Raw genomic sequence first — 24,393 nt, forward strand, 5'->3', positions numbered from 1 at the left:
CCAACTCATGCTCCCTCTCTAAGGTAAAAAATAAGTAAATAAAAATTTTAAACTTCTAAAAAATAGTTATTAAAAAAAACTTTTTAATGTTTGTTTATTTTTGAGAGAGAAAGACCGTGTGAGTAGGGGAGAGGCAGAGAGAGGGAGACAGAATCTGAAGCAGGTTCCAGGCTCTGAGCTGTCAACACAGATCCTGATGTGGGTCTCGAACTCATGAACCAAGAGATCATGACCTGAGCCAAAGTCAGACGCTTAACCAACTGAACCATCCAGATGCCCCCCAAAATAGTTATTTTTAAATTAAGGTGTGTTTTTAGACCTCATGGCATTGCACACACTTAGTAGACTGCCGCATAGTCTAGACAAAACTTGTATGTGCACTGGGGAACCAAAATATTCATTTGACTCTATTTATTGTGATGTTTACTTTATTGCAGTGGTCTGGAACCAAACCCACAGGATCTTCAAGGTTTGCTTGTATTCTTTCCTCACCAAGTTGTCTTCGAATCTTTGTCAAAATTCAAATGACCATAAATGTAAGGGTTTATTTCGGGCCACCCAATTCAATTCCACTGATCATTGCCTACCCTTATGGGAGTATCACACCATTTTGATCACTGTAGTTTTATAGCAAGTTTTAAATTTAGCAAACATAACTCCTACTTTGTTCTTTTTCAAGAGAGTATGGCTCTTCTGGGTCCTTTGCATTTCTGTGCACATTTTAGGTTCAGTTTTGTTGATTTTTGTAAAAAAAAAAAAAAAAAAAGTTGAGATTTTGATAGCTTGTGAATTGAATCTGTAGGTCAATTTATTTATTTTTTATTTTTTTTTTTCCAACGTTTATTTATTTTTGGGACAGAGAGAGACAGAGCATGAACGGGGGAGGGGCAGAGAGAGAGGGAGACACAGAATCGGAAACAGGCTCCAGGCTCCGAGCCATCAGCCCAGAGCCCGACGCGGGGCTCGAACTCACGGACCGTGAGATCGTGACCTGGCTGAAGTCGGACGCTTAACCGACTGCGCCACCCAGGCGCCCCTGTAGGTCAGTTTAGACAAGATTGCCATTTTAACCATATTAAGTCCTTTGTTTATGAACATGACTGTCTTTCCTTGTGTTTAGATCATCTTTTGTTTTCAAATAATGTCTTTTCGTTTTCGGTAAGTCTAACTATTCCTTTTTAAATTTTTTTCCTAAGTGGTTTTTTTTTTTTTTTTTTTGATGCTATTGTGAATAGAATTGCTTTCTTAATTTCATTTTTGTGTTTCCACTGTAGTGTATAGAAATGCAATTGATCTATTATATGTGTCGATCTTGTATTTTGTTACCTTGCTGGACTGGTTTTTTCTACCTTGTTTTTAGTAAATTCTTTTTTCTACATAGAGGTTTACCTTGTCAATATCTTGTCATTTTTTAATAAGTTATTTTTGTTGATTCTGATTTCAATAATCTGAAAGACCTTTGCATTTAGGTTGACAGAAAATTCTTATTCTCATTTCCTGTCAGGTACATACACAATTATTTAATTTTCCTTAAGATGCCTTGTGTACAGCAGAAATCCTAGTGCAAAATAAGGATGTGATTCCGAGTTTAGGCTTCCTGAAAATAGGTGTTACCTTATAGATACTGAACATAATTGTCACTTAAAATGTTACATTTCTAGTTGGATAACTTTTATCTATTTTGTCTTGTTTGTATTTTGAAGGTACTAGACACCTGGATTTAATTTATAGGAGATCTTTAGCCAAAGGTATAGAATGTGCCGGGACAGAGTCATAGAATAAGTTGTATACTGTGGGAACAATCTGACTCTACTAGTTAGTAGGAAAAACCTAGTTACTCAATTAAATACATAGAGAAGTCTTGGTGGTTTTCGAGAATTAGTTATCAGGCATTTGACATGAGCAAATATGGTCTTTGAATGGTGGTTAAAAACTCTGGGTGGTTCTGGTTTGGTGAAGAGCTAACTAGTTGTGTGACCTTTGGGAAATAATTTAACTCTTAGTTTCTGTTTCTACCTCTGTGAAAACGATGAGGTATGTCTGAGTGATTGCTAAAGTTCTACTCAGGCATAAATTTCAGCATTCCCTCTGTATCTGCTCTTATAGTTACATATAGATTGACTGTTAGTCTCTAAATAGACTCTCCCCACACAAAGTTAGAAACATCTCCCAACTATCTTTAATATGCACATAAGTTGAGGATCACTGCTTTATAGACTTAAAAGATTAAGGGCAGCTTGATGTCAAGTAATTTTTTCACGCTCTGATATTTTAAAAATGATGAAATGGAATGATGGTTATGGAAATAACAAGAATGAGGTAACAAATTATTTTATGATTTATGGAGTAACTTGGTATGTTCGGATTATTGAATCCGAAGAACAATTCTGTGAAACTAGGAAAGTGCTATTATCCCCATTTAGCAAATGATGAAATTGAAGTTCAGAGAAATTAAGTGACTTGCTCAAAGTTTCTGTACTAATAAAAAAAAATGGAATCTGGAAATATATGCACATCTGGCACCATTCCTATTAATCCATCAGTTAGGATTATGTAGGATAAATAATCTCAAAGATTCTTAGCCCTTCCATTATGTGTTTACTGGTCTTTGAAGTTGGATAATTACCTACTTAGATTTAGAAGATTGAATAATCTAAAGCTGTGGGTCTTGATTGATCCTTAAGCTACTAACACCTTTATAATTTTTCTCTATGTATTTTCAATTATGGGTATCTGGCCACTGTGATGGAAAACAAATTGGGTAGGGGGGTAGGGTGAAACTAATTTCAAAATATGGTAATCACTTGCATTGCCACATAAAGAATAATTATGTATTCACTTGGCTTGTTCTTCTTGGAGGTAATTGCTGCAGATAGCACGGAGAGGACACAAGCATCAATTTTGCCTTTGTGTTAAGTGATTGATTTAACTTGTTATGCATCCCTTCCGATTTACCCACTTCGCTACCTTTTTTTCCAATCAAGGTTGGAAGAACTAATTCATGAGTGCTATAGTACTTTGTGTTTTATGCTGTACAATTGCTTGTATATGTGGGTAGAACTGTCTATTCTTTGGAGCAATAACTTTGGATTTTTTTTCTCTTTTTCTTTTCCTTTTGGTCACTGTGGCTGTGGTTCCTATTAGTGCTTTGAATTCATGCATTTTCATGCCTAACTATTCCTGGCAACTACCCAGTTAATCATCAATGAGCTGGGCTTTGGAAGTAGCGCTTTGTGGTTGAGTGACTACGAAGGCTTAATTCTCTCTTTCCTGTCCCTTTAAGAATCTCAGAACTGGATCTCTGGGGAAGACTTGCACTTAAGTCTGTATTAACCCTTTTGCTTTTCAACTTTGGACTTTTGTGGAAACGTGGGACAGACTAGCTATGGTATTCTTACCTGTCTTGGGAGAGATAACTGAGAATTCTAAGAAAGATCACCTTGAGGAAGTCTGTTTCCTTACATAACTGATGCTTTTAGAATAAATATTGGACATTGTCTATTCCTATTGGTTCACTGTGCTTTCTCTCCCTTTAGCCCCCCAGGTTCGCCCAATAGTCTTGGCTACTTCCCTACAGCTGCTAATCTTAGCGGTGTCCCTCCACAGCCTGGCACGGTGGTCAGAATGCAGGGCCTGGCCTACAATACTGGAGTTAAGGAAATTCTTAACTTCTTCCAAGGTTACCAGGTCAGTAGCTTGAAGAAGAAAATACACAGTGCCCTTATTACTTAAGTTGATTTGCCTAAAGAATGCAGCCAGGAAAGAGCAGATTTTCTGAACCTCATGTGTACATATGCTAATAGGTTTGCTTATAGAGGCAAAAAGAACCAGAGGCAAAGTCAGGGGGACTAGTTTTGAGTGCTATTTTCTTTTCCTTTTTTAATTTTTTTAATTTTTTTTTTAATGTTTATTTATTTTTGAGACAGAGAGACAGAGCATGAATGGGGGAGGGTCAGAGAGAGGGAGACACAGAATCTGAAGCAGGCTCCAGGCTCTGAGCCGTCAGCACAGAGCCCGACGCGGGGCTTGAACTCACGGACTGTGAGATCATGACCTGAGCCGAAGTCAGACGCCCAACCGACTGAGCCACCCAGGCACCCCTTGAGTGCTATTTTCAAACTCACCCATTTGACAAGATTAGGACTTTTCCAGGCTACTCTAATTGTCTCAATATAATCTGTTGGTGCTCCTTTTGAAAATTGGGCTACTTTGGGAAAGCTCTTCAGGGCACACAGCAATGTGGGTCTTTTTATCTAGAATAGGATTGGCTAAGAAGGAGTTTTCCTCTAATTCTTGACTACCCCCCCCCCCAAAAAAAGTACTTAAACATGCAATTTGAGTATGTAAAAAGTAGTCAAGGCCTCTCTACCTAACCTGGAAAAAACAAAGGAGACTCAATGAATCTTTAGATGCTAACTTATTAAAATGAGCTGTAGGATATTTGGTGAGCCTTATATGAAATGATCTGTGATAATTCTTGTGAAACGAATGTTGGCTCTTACCAACTTTTTCTGCCACTGCCTATGTCCATCAATTGTTTTCCGACTCAAGTTACGAAATGAGATGTTTCTTGGTAAACTCTATAAGAGCTCTGTAAGAGTGAGCAAAATCTCCTCATTGCCATCTCCTCTGAGCAGAGACCTTTCTTTCCTCGAATCACATAATTACCTAGAACCCAAATTCCTTTCTTGCAATACCTAAAAATCAGTATCTTGAAACTCTTTTATTGTATTAATAGCAAAAATTATCTTTCTTCTTGAAGCTGAACTTTGCTTGAGTCTCTAGAGCCGAGAAGTATTTATGGACATAATCATCAAACCTAAAATAGGCCTTGAGCATTTACAGTACGGAGTTGTAAGGATTATGCCTACAGAGTCTGTTTCACCATTGGAATGGGTTTACAAGCTTGGCGTCCATGAATCCTGGAGGATTGTGGAGCTCGTCTAAAATTATCTCCGTGGGGATGCCCCAAGCCTACCAAGTTATTGTAATGTTCTTATGGGCTTTTAAAATTAAAAGTGTATTTTCTGGCAAATGAAGAATATCTAATGAAGGTTAGACAAAAGTTATTTTTTGTTATTGCCTGGCTTAACACATTCATACCGGAAGTAAGAGGTCTTTAGAGATCAGTAGATCTTTTCCCCTTATCTATGGGAGAAAACATTCCAAGACACCCAGTGGATGCCTGAAATTGCAGATAGAATCAAGCCCTGTAATTTCTTTTTTCCTATCCCTACCTACCTGTGATAAATTCTAATTCAAAGACAGAGATTAACAATAATAAAGCAGAACTGTAATAAAAGGGATGCGAATGTGGTCATTCTCTCTCAAAATATCTTTACTACATTTACCCTTGTTGTGATGATGTGAAAAGATTAAATGCCTGTGTGGTAAGATGAAGTGAGGTGAATGACGTACGCATCGTGATGTAGTGTTAGGATTGTGTTAGGATCATTTGCTTCTGGTCAGTCAAGGGTAACTGAAACTGCTGATAAGGGGGACTATTGTACATACTTTGCTTCTTCCCTAAACCATTATGCTGCCTATTGGGAGCTCTTGCAGTGGGGGAAACAGTTACTCTAAACTTCACATAAGATTCATGAGATTCTGAAAGGAATAGAGAATTTTACTGAAGGCTATTGAGGAGGTTGCTTAATAAACTTTGGAGTTCGTGTTTTCTCCCAGTGTTTTCCAATTCTGGAAAGTACAAGCAAAGTTTCAGGTTCTAAAAGTCAGCTGATTTTCTATTTTGAAGTCAATTAATTTTCTATTTTGTTTTGACTGGTCAACATTTAGCTTTGCAATGACTAGAATTAAGAGGTCATACACATAAATTGGTTGTGAGATTAAGCAAAATTGCTCTTATTATGAAGTGTTCTCTGGCTGGCTTTTGTGGGTATTCTACCAGAAACAAGTAAAAGCAGTTATTTCTAGATTTATAGCTACAAGATTGATGTGCTTCAAAGTTGAGATAAAATAACTTCAGTTTATAGCAGTTTATCTTCTAGTATCTTCTAGGGAATCATTGAAGGCTGGAGTAGAGTTATCTGGTATAATCAGAAGTAAGAAGATCATACAAAATTATTTGATCTCAAGGAATTTGGCCTTCATTGCTGAAGTGCTTGGAGTTCGTGACCTGGATCAACCAATTAGGATTACGTAGGAACTAGGAGCACCTGTCTGGTTCAATCAGTAGACCATGCGACTGTTGATTCCAGGGTTGTGAGTTCAAGCCCCACATTGAGCATAAAGCTTCCTTGAAAAAAAAAGAAAAGAAAAAGATTATATATAAAACTCACTTATCAAATTAAGTAATCAAATTATTCCAATGTCTTTAGTAATTTGAGTTTTAAGGCAGTTACAAAATCCAAAATCTTTTGTATCCTAATTTTATATCACTCTTACATGAAGGCTCATACATTCAGTCTTTGAGAGTCCATATCCATTTTTTTGTTTTCTTTTTTTTTTTAATGGTTTTGTTTTTTAAGTTTTTATTTTTGAAAGAGAGAAAGAGAGAGAATGAATCACAAGCTTGATTGAATGAATCACACAGGGCTTGAAACCGTGACCCTGAGATCATGACCTGAGCTGAGATCAAGAGTTGGATACTTATGGTACTGAGCCACCCAGGTGCCCCAAGAGTCTGTGTCTTCTTATTTTTTTCTGTCCTCAATTATTTTGGTAATAGTCCCTAGCTATAGGAATCCAGATTGGGTATAGATTTACCATAAGACAAAATCAGTAGAGTGTGACTTAAAACTATGTTCTCCTAAGTATATTTTGTATTTACCTTTATTTACAGTGTATTCATTGCTGTTGATGTATTGGGAGGTTTTCATTTTATTTCTGGTTATGTAATATGTTCATAAAGCAAATACTTAGTAATAATTGGTTGAGTGAAATCTCTTGATAGTTTCCGATTCTGCCTTCTAAAAAACATCTCAAGATAATAATGGCATATGTCATTTCCTACAAACATTATATTTAAACATAATTTTTGGATATATGTTTCTCCTACCCTTAGCAAAATTCCTTCTACTTCGACGTAATTTTTCTATACTTCACACTTGGTGGTAGTGGGGAAGGGGGTATGAAGCCAGAGAGGGCAAGGATTCACAAAAAGGGAAGAATTCTGATGTCCAAAACAAAATGCAGGACATGGGTTCTGTTGTCAATTTTGTAATTTTGTAGGGGCACCTGTCTGGCTCAGTCAGAAGAGCATGCTACCCTTGATCTCAGATTTGTGAGTTCGAGCCCCACGTTGGGTGTAGGGAATACTAAAATAAATAAATAGGTAAACTTTTTAAAAATCTGTGATTTTATAAAGTTAAAGTGCCTGGGTTGGGCCCATTTTGGTAAATGAGATTTATAGAATGAGGACTGAATACATGAAGACAAACTACCATGAAAATATTTGATCAGGAGAATGTCATTCTGGTCGTGAAAATAAACCTGTATCTATATTTGATGGGCCTCTTATTCTGGACTCTCTGGTCTCCTTACATAATTCTTATAACTTGATTTGCCATTTGCTTTATCCTTTACTGTTAATGCTTTGCATTTTTAATGGTTTTAGTTTTTGTTTTTTCTCAGAATACTGACTTTAATCAGTATCTCTTTAAGCCTCTTGCCGCTATTATGTTTATCTGCTGTCTGCCTGAGAAAATTAGGTTGATATTACAAATACAATATTTAAAGTTCACAGAGTTGCTTGCAGATGCTGGGCTTATTGGACAATACTTTGCAAATAGTTGGTACTCAAACTATTTTATATCTAGTCACACCTGTGATATCATGGAAACTGTACTGTTAGCACGATCTGACGTGTTTGTTTATTGTGTTATGGGTTCTTTATCCCTGTGTTCACTCTAACTAACCCCTTCCCTAAAAGAAGGTTTTATTAAGTAGGAAGTGGTGACTTGGGATTAGTTGTTACATATGTGGCTCTTACCAGCATTTGAGCTTGTTTCCTACATTCTAAATGTCGTATAGTAGTGTCCGTAGATCTATTCAGTTGAAATGCTAATCGTCCATAGTGGCAGTTTGTCCATCTTATGATCCTGTTTGTTCTAACTTGCATTGTAGTACGCAGCCGATGATGGACTTGTACACACAAATGACCAGGCCAGGACTCTACCCAAAGAATGGGTTTGTATTTAAGGGCCCCAGCAGTTAGACCATCCTCAGAAAAGAAGGTAAGGCGCTATGATGTGAAAGCTCAATCATAAAGGGCCAATAGAGATCGAGAATCTGAATGTATTTTTTATGAGTCGCGTAAGAAGTTCCCCCTTTTCTTTAGTGTGATGTAGGACTGACAGAGATCCTGGAAGAAATGGGAGACTGGAATTCAGTGTGTCATCCAAGGAGACAGTATCTTAGAAACATTTATGGATCATAGTTGTATGTTATTTGGGGGTAAGGGAAAACTTGTCAATTTAGAAATTCATTTGCTAGATTTAATGTGAAATACAGTTTGGGTATGCTTTTTTGTTGTTTTAATTTAGGTAAAAATCATAACAAAATCTACCATTAAAAAAAATTTTTTAACATGTATTTACTTTTGAGAGAGAGAGAAAGAACATGAGTGGGGGGGGGGGGGGGGGTGCAGAGAGAGGGAGACACAGAATCAGAAGCAGGCTCCAGGCTCTGAGCTGTCAGCACAGAGCCCGATGCAGGGCTCTAACACACGAACAGTAAGATCATGACCTGAGCCGAAGTAGGACGCTTAACTGACTCAGCCACCCAGGCACCGCCCTTAAAATCTATCTTTTTAAGTATACAATTCAGTGGCAGTTACTATATTCATAACATGTGCAACCACCACATCTATCTAGTTCCAAAACACTTTCATCACCCCAAAAGAAAAACCCCAAACCCATTAAGCATATCTCCCTATTTTCCTTCCCCATAGACCCTGGAAACACCATTCCTGTCTGCGTGGATTTGCCTTTAGTGCATATTTCATAAAAATGGAATCCTACAATATGTGGCCCTTTTGTGTCTGGCTTCTTTCACTTCCCAGGTTTTTGAGGTTCATCCTTGTTGGAGCCTGTATCAGTACTTCCTTTCTTTTCATAGTTGAATAACATTCCATTGTATGGATAGACCGCATTTTTTATTCATTCCTCTTTTGATAGACATTTGAGTTGTTTCTGCCTTCTTGCTATTGTAAATAGTGCTGATATGAACATTTACGTACAAAGATTTGAGTACCTGTTTTTTAATTCTCTTGGGTATGTATCTAGGAGTGGAATCACAGAGTCCTATGGTAATTCTGTTGAGTGTACTTTTTTCCCATTTCATTTTTTTTAATGGTGGTAAAGTATACATAACATAAAATTAACCATTTTTAAGTGTATGGTTCAGTGGCATTAAGTACAGTCACATTATTATGTAACCATCACCACCATCTATTGTCATCATCTCAAACTGACACTCCCCTCTTCCCTCACACCCTGGCAACTACCTTTCTACTTCCTGTTTCTATACATTTGACTATTCTAGGTAACTCAAAAATGGAATAACCTAATATTTGTCTTTTCATGATTAGCTTATTTCCATTAGCATATATATTTTTTTTAATGTTTATTTTTGAGACAGAGCATGAGCAGAAGAGGGGTGGAGAGAGAGGGAGACACAGAATCCGAGCCAGGCTCCAGGCTCTGAGCTGTCAGCATAGAGCCCAACGCGAGGCTTGAACTTGTCAACCACGAGATCATGACCTGCGCCGAAGTCAGACGCTCAACCGACTGAGCCACCCATGTATCCCCATTAGCATAATGTTTTTAAGGTTCATTGTCTAAATCTAGAAGGAATCCTGATAGTTTTTGAAAATAGTTTTTTAATTGGTAACCTTTTCTTAAAGGATATTGGCTTTCATTAACTAACTTGAACTTAAATAAAAACTTCGGGGGTGGGGTGGGGCACATGGGTGGTTCAGTGGGTTAAGCGTCTAACTTCCACTCAGGTCAGATCTCATAGTTTATAAGTACGAGTCCCACATCAAGCTCTCTGCTGTCAGCACAGAGCCCACTTCAGATCCTCTGTCTCCCTCTTGCTCTGCCCCTACCCTACTTGCATGCGTCCTCCCTCCCCCCCCCCTCTTTCTCAAAGATAAACATTTAAAAAATACACACATACATACATACTTGGAAGGGAAAAAAAGGATACTGGGTTTCTGTGTGAGCTTGCTCTAGAGATGGCATTGTGGGGACATGGTCAGGAATTGCTGTAACTTAATTCCTTCATTTTTTTTTTGTTGTTGTTGTTGGATTTGGTTTCCTGGTATGCCACTTTAACATTTTGTTACTGGGGCACCTGGGTGGCTCAGTCAGTTGAGCGTCCGACTTTGGCTCAGATCATGATCTCATGGCTTGTGAGTTCAAGCCCCGTGTCGGGCTCTGTGCTGACACCTAGGAGCCTGGAGCCTGTTTCGGATTCTGTGTCTCCCTCCCTCCCTCCCTCCCTCTCCCTCTCTCCCTCCCTCCCTCCCTCCCTCCCTCCCTCCCTCTCCCTCTCTCTCTCTCTCTCTCTCAAGAATAAATTAAACATTAAAATAAAATAAAATTTTGTTACTATTTTCATGGCTGAGGACCCTATGGGCCTTAACTATATGAGTTCTAAATTGGAAAGTGTGGTTGCCAATAGTACAATATTGTCCTTGAGAAATGACAATTGGGGTCTTAGGCTCTCGTTCTGAAGTTGTAGAAACCCCAGTTCTGGGATGGAAGTGATGATTCTCTGCTATTTTCTGTGAGATTTCAAGATATCTTGGGTACTAAAGAACATTGTGCCCAGATACTTTGCAGTGGGTATGGAGTATTTTCTAGTTTAGTTCACAGGAATGAGAGCACATTATTCTAGCCTTTTGATACTTTTTTTGATCCATACTTCGTCATTTGAAATGTTCTTTATTCAACTTCTTAATGCTGTTTATTAACATGATAAGCATACTCTTCTATATCATAAAATGAATATATTGAATGAGAAATGACTAGAGGGGTGACTGGATGGTTCAGTCAGTTGAGTGTCTGACTTCAGGCACTCCCAACGTCATGATCTTGGGGTTCCTGGGTTCAAGCCCCTCGTGGGACTTTGTGCTGACAGTGGGGAGCCTGCTTCAGATCGTCTCCTTCTTTCTCTCTCTGCTCCTCCCCTGCTTGCACACACGCTCTCAAAAATAAATAAACATTAAAATCTTTAAAAAGAAAAAGAAGAAATGACTAGACGTGGAACTTTGTTCTTTTTTAAAAATGTTACTTTGAGAGAGCGTGTGTGCATGCACACACATACAAGACAGGGAGGGGGAGAGAGAGGGAGAGAGAGAATCCCAAGTAGTCTTATGGGCTGTCAGTGCAGAGCCCCATACAGGGCTCTATCTCACCAATGGCAAGATATCATGATCAAGAGTAGGATGCTTAACCAACTGAGCCACCCAGGCACCTCAGCTTTTTGTTATTATATGAGAAATGTCCTAACTTGACTATAACCATTACTCAACTCTGATTCTATCTTATGTTTATATATTTGAAGTCATGATAGAAATATCAGGTGCTCTGTTAAAATCCAGGTGTTTGCATTTATTATTATAAAATCAGATTGATCTACTTTTATATTGAAATTTTAAAAAATTCACATGGAGTACTGGCTGAAACACCTGGCTAAGTTATCAGTTGTTTAATGATCTCAGTGATCCTGGGAGGTAAGGATCATAAAAGTATTGTGTGCTCATTGTAAAGAATTTGGAACATACAGACAGGTGCAGAGAAGTCACTAATAATTCCACCCTCCAGAAATAACCATAATGAATATTTTCTTTCAGATTCTTTTTTGTACTTCCTTATGCAATTTGGACCCCATTTATTTCCCTTTAACCTTCTCGTGCCTATATATTTTTTCTCATCATCTCTATTAATAATCAAATTTATCATCACTAGTCATCTCTTAAACATCACTAGAATGCCTTATGCTCTGTAAGCAATTTTATATCTCCAGTGCCATTTACGTCTCATTGCAGCACTGTGAGGCATCAGGGCAGGTACCCATGGCTCCATGTGACAGATGAGGAAATGAAACCCAGAGAGGCTGGGTAATTTTTTGAGTCCTACAGTTAATGACCAAGCTGACTAAAGATACATCACTTTGAGTTTCAGTCTTGGTGCTCTTTTCTACTAAGCAAATAAGAGCCTGGCAGAGTAAGTACTTATAGTGGGATGGATGGTGGCCCCAAATAAATGTCCACATCCTAATCCCTGGAACCTGTGACTATTACCTTATCTGGCAAAAAAAAAAAAAAAGTAAGGATCTTGAGGAGAGTTTATCCTGGATTATGTGGGTGGGCCCTTAATGCAATTATAAAAGAGGCAGAAATAGGGGCACCTGGGCGGCACAGTCAGTGGAGCACATGACTCTTGATCTCAGGGTCATGAGTTCAAGCTTTCACACTGGGTATGGAGCCTACTTACAAAAAAGGGCAGTGGGGAGGAGACCAGATGGACACAGGAGAAGAGGAGGCAATATGACCATGGAGGCAGAGATTTAAATAATACAGACATAAGCCAGGGATCACCTGCAACCATTGAGAGGTGGAGAAGGCAAAGAATTGTTCCCTAGGGCCTCTGGAGGATGTACATCCTGGCTGACACCTTGATTTCTGGCCGCCAGATATGTGAGAGAAGTTTCTGTTTTAAGTCATCAAATTACATTATTTTTTACAACAATGACAGGAAACTAGTAACAGTACTTGAAAAATTTATTGAAAGCATGATGCCATTACTGGTTATGGAGTCAGATAAAGGTAGCCAAAGCCCATGATAAGGTCTGATAAAGAAGTTTCAGTATTCTGCCTTCTTGTATAGCCAACATTTGTCAGCTAACCCAAGAATTACTCTATGTCTCTTTTTTTATCATAAAAGATCCCCAACTACTGCTCACAAGCTGTTGAAGATGCCCTCTTGGGAAGGAGGTTTGATGGCTGTCTGGAAAAAAATGCCTCCTCAAAAGGCCAGAGTTCTTGTTTGTACCCCCAACTCCCTCACCATAAGCTCCAAGTGTAACTCTCCTAGTGTGTTGGGGGGGTGGGGGGGCAGGACCAGCTCATAAATTTGTCAACAAATGCTTGGCTATAAACATATTTTGCATACATATGGAGAGACAGTTCTTCAGAGGTAACATTTCCCTATTCTGTAAAATGCACATAACATCACTTCTTCATATGTGACTTAACTTTTCTAGGTAAGAATCAGGTGGGTTAATGAGCGTAAGCAAGTTTTACAAACTATAAAGTTCTGCATATAGACAAATAACTACTTTATTGCTATGATTACAATAATCAATACAGAAGCAATGTTGATGACTATTACCTATGCTCCAGACATTGTTCAGATTTCACCAATTTTTCCATTAATGTTCTTTTTCATTTCCATGATCTAGTTCCATGATCCAATCTATGAATCCATGTTGCAGTTATTTGGCCTGTCTCCTTAGTATCCTCTAGTCCATGTTAGTTTCTCAGTCTTTGCTTATTTTTCATGGCCTTGACAATTTTGAGGTATTCTGCTTTTGAGGTATTTTGTGGGCTATCCTTGATTTTGAATTTGTTAGATGCTTTTTTGGCAATTATACTGGGGTAATGAGTATTGGGAAAGAATAATACCATGGAGGTGAAGTGCACATCCTATCACATAATATCTGGGATGCTATTACCTACATAACATTACTGGCAGTGCAATCTTGATCATTTGCTGAATGTCTTAGTTCATTCTGGCTGCTGTAACACAATTCCATGGACTGGGTGTTTTATAAATAACAAACCTCTAATTTCTCACAGTTCTAGAGGCAGGGAGGTCCAAGATGAAGTGTTCACATTTTCCTTTGCTTTTTTTTGTGAGAACTTTTGTCTATACTGGGTATTTTTGGAAGTTCTTGTGATGTGTTAAGCCTGGTATTTTCACAACAGCTAGGTTTTAAGGAAAAACAAAAGAATACCCAACAATCAAACAAAAACCATGCAGCTTTCATTTGGAGAGTATCTTTTATACCTGGCCTCTTAAGTATATAGTTTAGATTACTTTGTAGTTCGAAAATTATCTGTCTTGCACTATCAACAATAGCCAAATTATGGAAAGAGCTCAAATGTCCATCGACTGATGAATGGATAAAAAAGATGTGCTGTGTGTGTGTGTGTGTGTGTGTGTGTGTGTGTGTGTACACTGGAATATTACTCGGTGATCAAAAAGAATGAAATCTGGCCATTTGCAATAACACAGATGGAACTAGAGTGTATTATGCTAAGCAAAATAAGTCAGAGAATGACAAACATGATTTCACTCCTATGATGAATTTAAGATACAAACAGATGAACATAAAGGAAAGGAAGCAAAAATAATATAAAAACAGGGAGATAAACCATAAAAGACTCAAATACAGAGAACAAACTGAGAGTTGCTGGTGGGGTGGGAGGTGGGGGATGGACTAAATGGGTGATGGGCATTAAGGAGGATTTGAGATGGGATGAGCACTAGGTGTTATATGTAACTAATGAATCACTAAATTCTATTTCTGAAATTATTACACTATATGTTAACTAACTGGGATTTAAATTTTTAAAAAATGATATGTCTTTTGTATTATATAATTATTTGTTTGGACCAATATAGTGACTAATATTTTAGTTTCTGGCCAAAATATTCAAGATGTTTCTTGGATAAATGAGATTTTAAAATGAAACAAGATTTTACTTTCTTTCTCTTTCAGCTAGTATTTATAATAGTGGGCAGCAATAGCTACCTAAATGCCGATTAGTGATTTAAGTGACAAAAAGGCTATCAAAACATTTTTCTTTGATTAAAGAATCTGAGTTATGGGTTTTATTTTACCTATTATATAAGGAAAAAGAAACTATTTCTTTGTCCTAACAAAGAAATCTCACAAATGACTTAATTTTTTTAGAAAAGAGATGTCAAAATTACTACAAGGAAATAAAATATTACAACTAATCAGAATTGCAGGGTTTTTGAGGGGTTTAGCTTCATTCCAAAAGATGTAACCCCAGTTGGTGAAATCCAGTTTTCTTAAATGATTTCTTTCTACATGGTACTTTCAATGTCCGTGTACAAAAAAAACATTTTTTAACACAGATCTTACTGGAAAGGAAAGAGATTTGTGAATATTTGCAGTTGTAACTTCAAAATTGTCTTTGCATAATAGTTTCTTTTTAAAATTTTTTTTTTTCAACGTTTATTTATTTTTGGGACAGAGAGAGACAGAGCATGAACGGGGGAGGGGCAGAGAGAGAGGGAGACACAGAATCGGAAACAGGCTCCAGGCTCCGAGCCATCAGCCCAGAGCCTGACGCGGGGCTCGAACTCACGGACTGCGAGATCGTGACCTGGCTGAAGTCGGACGCTTAACCGACTGCGCCACCCAGGCGCCCCTGCATAATAGTTTCTTTATACTTTTACTCTTTTCTGCAGCTAAGGGAAAATAGGAAACATTGGTTGTTTTTTGTTTGTTTTGGGGGTTTTTGTTGTTTTGAGGGGGAGTTGAAGGTTTTGTGGGGTTTGTCTTTTGTTAACAGCTTGAAGTCTAAAGTTTGATTACTAAACACTAAAATTCCATTGGATACTACTGGGATTAAAAAGCAAGGGGCACCTGGGTGGCTCAGTCAGTTGAGCGTCCGACTTCCACTCAGGTCATGATGTCACGGTTTGTTAGTTCGAGCCCCAAATCAGGCTCTGTGCTGACAGCTCAGGGCCTGGAGCCTGCTTTGGATTCTGTGTCCCCCTCTCTCTCTGCCCCTCCCCTGCTCATGTTCTGTCTCTCAAAAGTGAATAAACACTAAAAAAAAAAAAAAAAAAAAAAAAAAAAAGGCAGGCTTCAGAGGTGAGTGGGTTGCTCAGTCAAGCATCTGACTTCAGCTCAGGGACTTCAAGACCCATATCAGGCTCCACACTGAGGGTGTAGAGCCTGTTTGGGATTCTCTCTCTGCCCCTTCCATATGCACATGCACGTGCACTCTTTCTTGCTTTTCTGTCTCAAAATAAGCTGAAAAAAAACAGGCTTGAGAAAGCTAAACTTTTCATTTTTTCAGACTTTTCTACGTTTTCACAGAATATGAAGGTATAGTTTTCAGCATCTACATTGGTTTCTTCTTAGAATGATAATATGAGCTGGGAATGGGAAAGGTTTTATTTATTGACTCTGATAACAGGCCCATGGTTGACTGACTTGACTGGATCCAAGGGCTTGCTCTTTCCAAACTGTCTCTGTAGGGTACCTCCAGCAATTCTTGGCTTACATCCTTCCATCTTAAATCCAGAGGCAGGCCAGGAATTGAGGTTACTTGGCCTGGCTTAGGTCCATTTCAGAAAGCACTGTGGCCAGGAACATGCAGGGCTCTGATTGGCCATGTCTGTGTCACTTGTTGGGCTCAGTTGTAAAGTTGCTTCATTATGGGCTTAAGATTAGGTTATGGGACAGTCAGTTATTTAAGGACAATTCAGATGCTATTGCCAAAAGAAGAATATAGTAGATCTTGGACAATTGTGTTGGTAGATCATTGATAGAGATTTTATTTGTACTTAGTAACCAAGGGGAAACTTGCGTGTCCTGTGTTTTACACTAAGTACTAAATTACAGTCACTTTGTAAACCACATTTTAAGAATGATTTCTAACAAGTATTTCCCTGTTTTATAAATACCTGATTCTAAATTTGTATCAATTTTAGAGTCTATTATTAAAGCAAATCTAACCTTGACCATGATTTCAAACTGGCCATATGAACAGATCTGAACTCTGAAGAACCATTTTTATGTCTATCTGCAGTCCAGTTTCTCATCTACTTGTGAAAGCATGCACAATGCCAAAAGTTTTCACTTGAAAGTTTTTGTGTGGTGGGGTACCTGGGTGGCTTGGTCAGTAGGGCAACCAACTCTTGATTTCACTCAGGTCATGATCTTGCAGCTCGTGAATTCGAGTCCCGCGTCGGGCTCTGTGCTGATGGTGCACAGCCTGCTTTGTTTTCTCTCTCTCCCCCTCTCTCTGCCTATCTCTCTCTCTCACACAATGAATGAATGTATGTATGTATGTATGTATGTTTTTATGTGGTGTATAAGTGAAATAGCATAACGGAACCAATTTGTGTTCAAATTCTGGACCTGCTGATGACTATTTTAATTGCTCTGTGCCTCCGTTTCTCCATCTGTATGATGGGGATAGCATGGTAATCTTTATAGGATGGTTGTGCAGATGAATGAATTCACATAAAGGTTGTCTATCAACTGTTCACTGAAAGAGTTGATGTTTCCTATAATGTCATGCCTCATTGCTTCTTTTTTTTTTTAATTTTTTTTTTTCAACGTTTATTTATTTTTGGGACAGAGAGAGACAGAGCATGAATGGGGGAGGGGCAGAGAGAGAGGGAGACACAGAATCGGAAACAGGCTCCAGGCTCCAAGCCATCAGCCCAGAGCCTGACACGGGGCTCGAACCCATGGACCGCTCTATCGTGACCTGGCTGAAGTCGGACGCTTAACCAACTGCGCCACCCAGGCGCCCCTCATTGCTTCTTATTGACTCAAATATTTTTGTTTCATATTTGAAATTTCTTATACTAGACTTTAATTTTCAAAAATTGTCTTAATGGTTTTAATAATGGCATCAAGCCTCTTAATATCAGAAGAATTGCTATGATGGGGTGCCTAAGTGGCTCAGTCAGTTGAGCTCTTGATTTCAGCTCAGGTTGTGATCCCAGGGTCATGGGATCGAGCCCCATGTCAGGCTCTGTGCTGAGCATAGAGTCTTCTTGTGGTTTCTCTCTCTCTCCCTGTGTCCCTCTCCCAAGCTTGCATGTGTGCGCGCTCTCTCTCTCTCTCTCTCTCTCTCTCTCTCTCTCTTCCAAATAAAAATTAAAAACACAACAAAACAAAAAAACGCTGTTGTAACTTGAGGACCCAGACTGAGGAATGTCTGTATGTATAGACATTGTGAAATAGTCACTCCACAAAGGAGCTGAGTAAAGTATGGAGGTGCAAACATACAAATCATCAACACATGGTAACACAAAGGAGGGAGCTGCGGGAATGCCAGTTACCATGTAAATTTCATCTGCCAACACTGCTCCTTGAGAACTTGCTGTAGAAATCCCAACTATGTGTAAAATAACGGCTTTAGATTCTGTGTCTCCCTTTCTCTCTGCCCCTCCTCTGCTCATGCTCTGTCTCTGTCTCAAAAATAAATAAAACATTAAAAAGAAAAAAAGAATCCCAACTATGTGTAAAATAAAATTGTGGACTCCCTTAAGGCTTTTTTTTGGGGGGGGGGCTTTTGTAATTCGAAATCGTTTTATTATAGCTGCCAATAATTGAAAATTTAGAGACCGTAATATTTCCTTTTATTGTCTTGTGTTGTTTTTTTCAGTGTTTGAAAGATGTATGGTGATCCCGAAACTGTCAGATATATCAACTTCTAGCAACTTCAGGGGAAGTTTGTCTACACTCAGGCTGCAGTATTTTCAGCATACGTGATTGGACAGTGGGCCTGTGCCCTATCTTTTGGTAGAGGAAAAAATTTGAGCCAATGAAGCCAAATCCTTCTAGCAAGCAGCATGCCTGGCTCCTTGCTGATTGCAAATAGGCATTTAAAATGTGAATTGGAAATTGAGTGACTCTAATACTTCCAGCTAACGTGGCATCATAGGTGTTTCCTAAGTTTTAAGTCTTGGACAAAAAATACTAGTGTCTACCGTCTCCATCAGGAACTCTGTTGTGGAAGCTTCATTTGTGTGTTTCCATTTTTCTATCTCCATCTCCCTATCTTCTGCACGAGTGTGCCCTCTTAACTAAGTAATTCAAGAATAAGATCTTGGAATACTTGAGTCACAAACTTAAGAAATAAAACTATTCTCCCACTATCTTGGCCATCATGGTGTCTTACAGTTAAAAACGAATGAAAATGATTTTTAAAACACCTTGGGATAAATTAGAAGATATTGTGCACCCACTGCAAAACATACATGGCTTAAAAGTTGCAGCTTTTTTCTCAGCAGGTACCAGTTGTAAATAATGAACTAGGGGCCAAAATGCAAAACCAAAAATGAAGCAGCTATGTGTAGCTAGTAATTTCTAGTTTAAACTGTAACTGAACATTGTGGCTTCAAATGTATTATTTTATATTGTACTTTTCCCATTACTGATGGTTTGGACTTTAATAAGAGATATTCCATAGTTTTTAATATCGCAAAATGAGAATATTTGAACAGTGTATTCTAGAAAGCAATATACTAACTGAAGTGAATGCTTGTATATATTAAGATATAGCCTTAAACCTTTCTCTCTAATGCCTTAACTGTCAAATAATTAAAACTTTTAAAAGCATAGGATTAGAGTCAGCATGCTGGACTGAGAGGTAAACACTGAAGCAGTTAGAGCAGTTACTGATGCTGTCAGCGTTTAGCACTATGTGTTTAGCTGTGTGTATGCTACAAAAGTGCAATATTAGACACTAGCTAGCTAGTACTGCTGCCTCATGGAACTCCAAAGAGGAAAACAGGATTTGATTAAGTAAGCGCACATGTGTCTTTAAGTTCCTCCTATTGTCCTTGGCTTGGATGCAATGCCATGCAGATTTATGTGGCTGCTATTTTTTATTTACTTTGCATTACTTTGATTAACACCTTGAATGGAGAGCCAAACCTTCCCTCTTCACTTGACCAGCAATGGCCCTTTAACTGCAGTAGGAAAAAAGAAAAAAACAAAAAACCTTTTTGTGTGAAAACTGGTGACAACTGGCACTTAGGATCAGAAAAAGAGTTGTTTATACTTGATGCCTTAAGATGCTGTCTGCCCAAAGCTCTGAAAGCCTTAAAGATAGTAATACTTAACTACAATACTACTGAGAGTTTTCATAGAATTGTTACATTTGATAATAAAACATGCCTGTTTAATCTCAAAGTGTGTGTTCTTTTTTATTACTGAAACGGTTAGGGTCATGGAAAGAGTGTGGGTAAGCCATCTTTTCCTGAGGTGGTAAGGTTTTTCCCTAAGTTTGCTATAAGTATTTGCTCACACTCTCTCTCTAAATAAATAAACTTAAAAAAAAAAAATGTTTAGGGGCACCTGGATGGCTCAGGAGGTTAAGCCTCCGACTTTGGCTCAGGTGTCATGATCTCACAGTTAGTGAGTTCAAGTCCTGTGTCATGCACTGTGCTGACCACTTAGAGCCTGGAGCCCGCTCCGGATTCTTTCTGTCTGTCTGTCTGTCTGTCTGTCTCTCTCTCTCTCTCCTTCAAAAATAAACGTTAAAAAAAATTTTTTTAACGTTTATTTTGAGAGCATGTGTGTGCACACGTGAGAGCAGGGGAGGGGAAGAGAGAATCTCAAGCAGGATCCTTGCTATCGGCGCAGAGCCCATCTCGGGGCTCCATCTCATAAGAATCGTGAGATCATGACCTGGGCCGAAATTGGAGACTCTTACTCAATTGACTGAGCCACCGGGGCACCCCTTCAAATCAAATTCTATCCATTCTTCAAGTCTTTCCTGAGTGGTGCTACTTCAGAGCTGTATATATTGTCAGTATCACTTGACATATATAATCTTGTTAACAGAGCACAAGTGTGTCAGTTCTGAATTTAGGTTATAACCTCGTGGACAGGAAGTATGCCTCTATTTCCCTCTGTTTAGCACATTTCTATTCACTCAGTTAGCCCTTATTAAGCATTCACCGAATGAAGTTTAGTTCACGTGGGAAAGTCCCAGTCCTTGCCAATATCATTTACAAAAATGGAGCTGTTGCTTTCAGGTTTGTACTTCACCTTTGGGTGTGTCTGGCATCATCTGTAAGGAGGTGGTAGAGTTCTCTAGACAAGCTGAGATTCTGACCCATGTTCATGATCTCTGGCAGGTATTTGACATTGCCCAGTCTATTCCCTGCCTTCAAAAACAAAGTTGCCTGTGCTGAACTCATTTGTCTGTTTACCTCCTTGAAATTGTCCCACGTGTAGCTGCTGTTTGCATGGCAGAAAAGAAAAATAGGATGTCGAACTGAGTAAGGGAAGGAAGACAAGATGAGGGCAAAGAGGACCAGAATATATAAAATACCTTAAAGGTTCATCTTTTAGGATCATAGTTGATTACACAATTTCTCTTCCTTTCCCTGCTTTCCCCAGCGGTGGTTGGAAGGGGTGGGTAACCTGCAAAACTAGAATGATGAACACTTTGTACCCTTTAGCCAGCTTCAACAATTATGAACTCCAGGCCCATCTTGCTTTATATCTCTTTCTTCCCCCCCCCCCCCCCCCCCCCGTTGTATTATTTTGAAACAAATGTTTTGGGTCAAGTTTAAAATGTATCTCTGGGGATGCCTGTGTGGCTCAGTCAATTAAGCATCCGACTTTGGTTCAGGTCATGATCTCACAGCTCGTGAGTTCGAGCTCCCTGTCCGTCTCTGTGCTGACAGCTCGGAGCCTGGAGCCTGCCCCGGCCTGCTCCCTCTCTCACTCTGCCCCTTCCCCACTCGCACTTTGTCTCTCTCTCAAAAACAAACATTAAATACCTTTTTTAAATTGAGCCACTGTAGGAGGTGCTGTTCTTGATGAAAAGAGTAGAAGACTGGAACTGAACTGAAGACATCTGTTTATGGATGTCTTTGGTTCAAGGTTGGATCTAATCTATGATCTATTCATGTTATAGTCTATGTGCTAATACAAGGAAACAGACTAGGCAGGAGGTGATCTACACTCAAGACCAGAAGGCCACCGGGATGAAATTCGCAAGCAAGACCACTAAATGGGTGCTATAGGGAGAAAACTGGTTTTTTTCATTTTTACTGCTTCCTTTGTATTGAGTGAATTCGTGAAAGCCAAGATCCCAAGGCGTGAACCTAAGGAAAAAGGGTTCAGAAGCAAACTACTTGACTTGCCCAAGCTCAGACCTCACTTTTGTCTTTATTTCAATGTGGTTCAGCACAATTCCATTATGTGGAATGTGGAGGGATATTTAAAGCCAAAAACCAAGCTAGGACTCATTATATTGGAAGAGTATACCATAAACTACAACAAAACAATCACTGAGAACACATTTTGTTAATGATAATAAGCATTATATTGGTTAAATGAATCTTCACAATAACCTATTATAGTAGGTACAACTATTATTAATAGACTAGGAAATTGAAGCATAGGTCAAGTAAAAAAACTTCATGGTTGCACAGAAAGTAAAGGAAGGGATCTGGAAAATAAAGTGAGATTTGGAGACTGGTTGATAGGGTTACTACTCTCATAGTTGCTCCTTTATCCACTTTGGCTCTTTTTCCTAGCACTGCACAAACACAGTTCATTGTTTAGTGTCACAAAGTAGGGCCTTGTAATGTTCCTTTGGTCCACCTTTTTACCCCCTTTGGTCTGCCCTTTTATTTTATTGCCAGCAATGCATTAATTCAGCAGCTGAATTCGTAGCTGCCTATTGTTGCTGTTCTAAAAGTGAATGTAAACGGTAACAAAGCTGCTGGTTGCACACTTGAGTTTGAGCTAGTGTTTTATAACTGAAACTTGTATGATAGTAGAATTAAATACCGAGGCACCTGGGAGGCCTAGTCAGTTGAGCACCTGACTGTGGCTTAGATCATGATCTCACAGTTTGTGAGTTTGAACCCCACATGGGACTCGCTACTGTCCGAGCGGAGCCCACTTTGGATACTTTACCCCTTCTTTCTCTGCCCCTGTCCTGCTCACACACTCTCTCTCTCTCTCAAAAATAAACAAACATAAAAAATAAAAAGAATTAAGGGGCACCTGGGTGGCTCAGTCAGGTAAGTGTCCTACTCTTGGTTTTGGCTCAGGTCATGATCTCGCGGTTTGTGAGTTCAAGCCCCGCATCCAGCTCTGCGCTGGCAGTGCAGAGCCTGCTTGGGATTCTCTCTCCCTCTCTCCCTGCCCTTTCCCCATTCATGCTTTCTCTTACTCAAAAATAAATAAGCATTGGGGCGCCTGGGTGGCGCAGTTGGTTAAGCGTCCGACTTCAGCCAGGTCACGATCTCACGGTCCGTGAGTTCGAGCCCCGCGTCAGGCTCTGGGCTGATGGCTCAGAGCCTGGAGCCTGTTTCCGATTCTGTGTCTCCCTCTCTCTCTGCCCCTCCCCCATTCATGCTCTGTCTCTCTCTGTCCCAAAAATAAATAAAAACGTTGAAAAAAAATTTTAAAAATAAATAAGCATTAAAAAAAAGAATTAAACACCAGAAACAACACATTAAAAAAAAAAATCAATGTAGTGGCGTCTGAGTGGCTCAGTCAGTTGAGTGTCCAACTCTTGATGTCAGCGCAGGTCATGATCCCGGGGTTGAGATTGAGCCCTGCATTGGGCTCCTTGCTGAGCATGGAGCTTGCTTGAGATTTCTCTCTCTGTCTCTTCCTTCTGCCCTCCCTCCCCTCCTCACATGTCCTCCCCTCTTTAAAATAAAAAACAGGGGCGCCTGGGTGGCTCAGTCGGTTAAGCGTCTGACTTTGGCTCAGGTCATAATCTCGCGGTCCATGAGTTTGAGCCCCGCGTCGGGCTCTGTGCCGACAGCTCAGAGCCTGGAGCCTGTTTCAGATTCTGTGTCTCCCTCTCTCTCTGACCCTCCCCCTGTTCATGCTCTGTCTCTCTCTGTCTCAAAAATAAACATTAAAAAAATGTTTTAAGTAAAAAACAAAAAATTTTTTTAAAAATTGAAAAACATCAATGTAGGAGTTCCTGGCTGGCTCAGTCAGTGGAGCATGCAACTCTTGATTTCAGAGTTGTGAGTTTGAGCGCCACGTTGGGTGTGGAGGAGACTACTTAAATAATCTTTAAAAAATATGAATTGCTTCTTGGCCTTTTGGCTAAGATCGAATGTAGTATCTGTTTTTATCAGTTTAACATCTGGCATGTCCTGTATCAGAGGACCATATATTAAATGGGTTTTTGGAGATGGACTAAGAGCTTGCTCCGTCCACTCCCCCCATCGACTTGCTACTGCAGTACTTCCAGGAACGGTGCACCCCCTCAGGGACAACAGTAGGGAAAAAAAAAGAAAATCAATGTGAAATTCTTGGCTTGCTCTGCTTCTGGCCTCCCTTGTGATTCATCCTTCCCTACCTGGAGGTGTTTTTCATGGTTCCTTCCTCAGCTACCTTTTCCATCCATTCATTCTCTGAGCAAACTCATTTTCTTCCACACACACAGGTGTGCCACAGACTTCTATACTCAACACTATAATGGACATTTCCATTTGGACATCTCCCTGGCAATTCAAATTCAACATGCTTAAAATAGAACTTATCTATGACCAAAAACCTGCTTGTACTCTTGCATTCTGGTTATACTCCTTATATTCTTTTTACTTGAGGAAGCCGTGCAGCATACCACCAAATGCTAAAGTT

The 24,393-nt window shown here is 39.3% G+C and overlaps 1 protein-coding gene and 1 non-coding gene across 7 annotated transcripts in view; both read left to right on the forward strand.

The window, feature by feature from the left end:
• The window catches only part of ESRP1 (epithelial splicing regulatory protein 1), a 66,248-nt gene extending 46,298 nt beyond the window's left edge, over positions 1 to 19,950 (forward strand). For 2 of the 6 annotated variants that reach the window (XM_043601394.1, XM_043601393.1), the window contains exons 14-16: positions 3,537 to 3,687; positions 8,086 to 8,195; positions 18,419 to 19,950. In XM_043601394.1, the coding sequence (XP_043457329.1) occupies positions 3,537 to 3,687; positions 8,086 to 8,160 (226 nt within the window). In that variant the 3' untranslated portion in view covers positions 8,161 to 8,195; positions 18,419 to 19,950. The remainder of the gene's footprint in view (positions 1 to 3,536; positions 3,688 to 8,085; positions 8,196 to 18,418) is intronic. The other 4 variants (XM_043601396.1, XM_043601395.1, XM_043601397.1 and 1 more) reach the window with 3 other exon arrangements.
• A 3,883-nt stretch (positions 19,951 to 23,833) lies between these two features.
• On the forward strand, positions 23,834 to 24,017 carry LOC122496148. The gene has a single exon (XR_006300695.1). It is a non-coding gene; the product is annotated as a U2 spliceosomal RNA (small nuclear RNA).
• Positions 24,018 to 24,393: the final 376 nt, after the last annotated feature.

The sequence above is a fragment of the Prionailurus bengalensis genome, chromosome F2 (assembly GCF_016509475.1).
Source record: "Prionailurus bengalensis isolate Pbe53 chromosome F2, Fcat_Pben_1.1_paternal_pri, whole genome shotgun sequence".
Classification (NCBI taxonomy): Eukaryota; Metazoa; Chordata; class Mammalia; order Carnivora; family Felidae; genus Prionailurus; species Prionailurus bengalensis.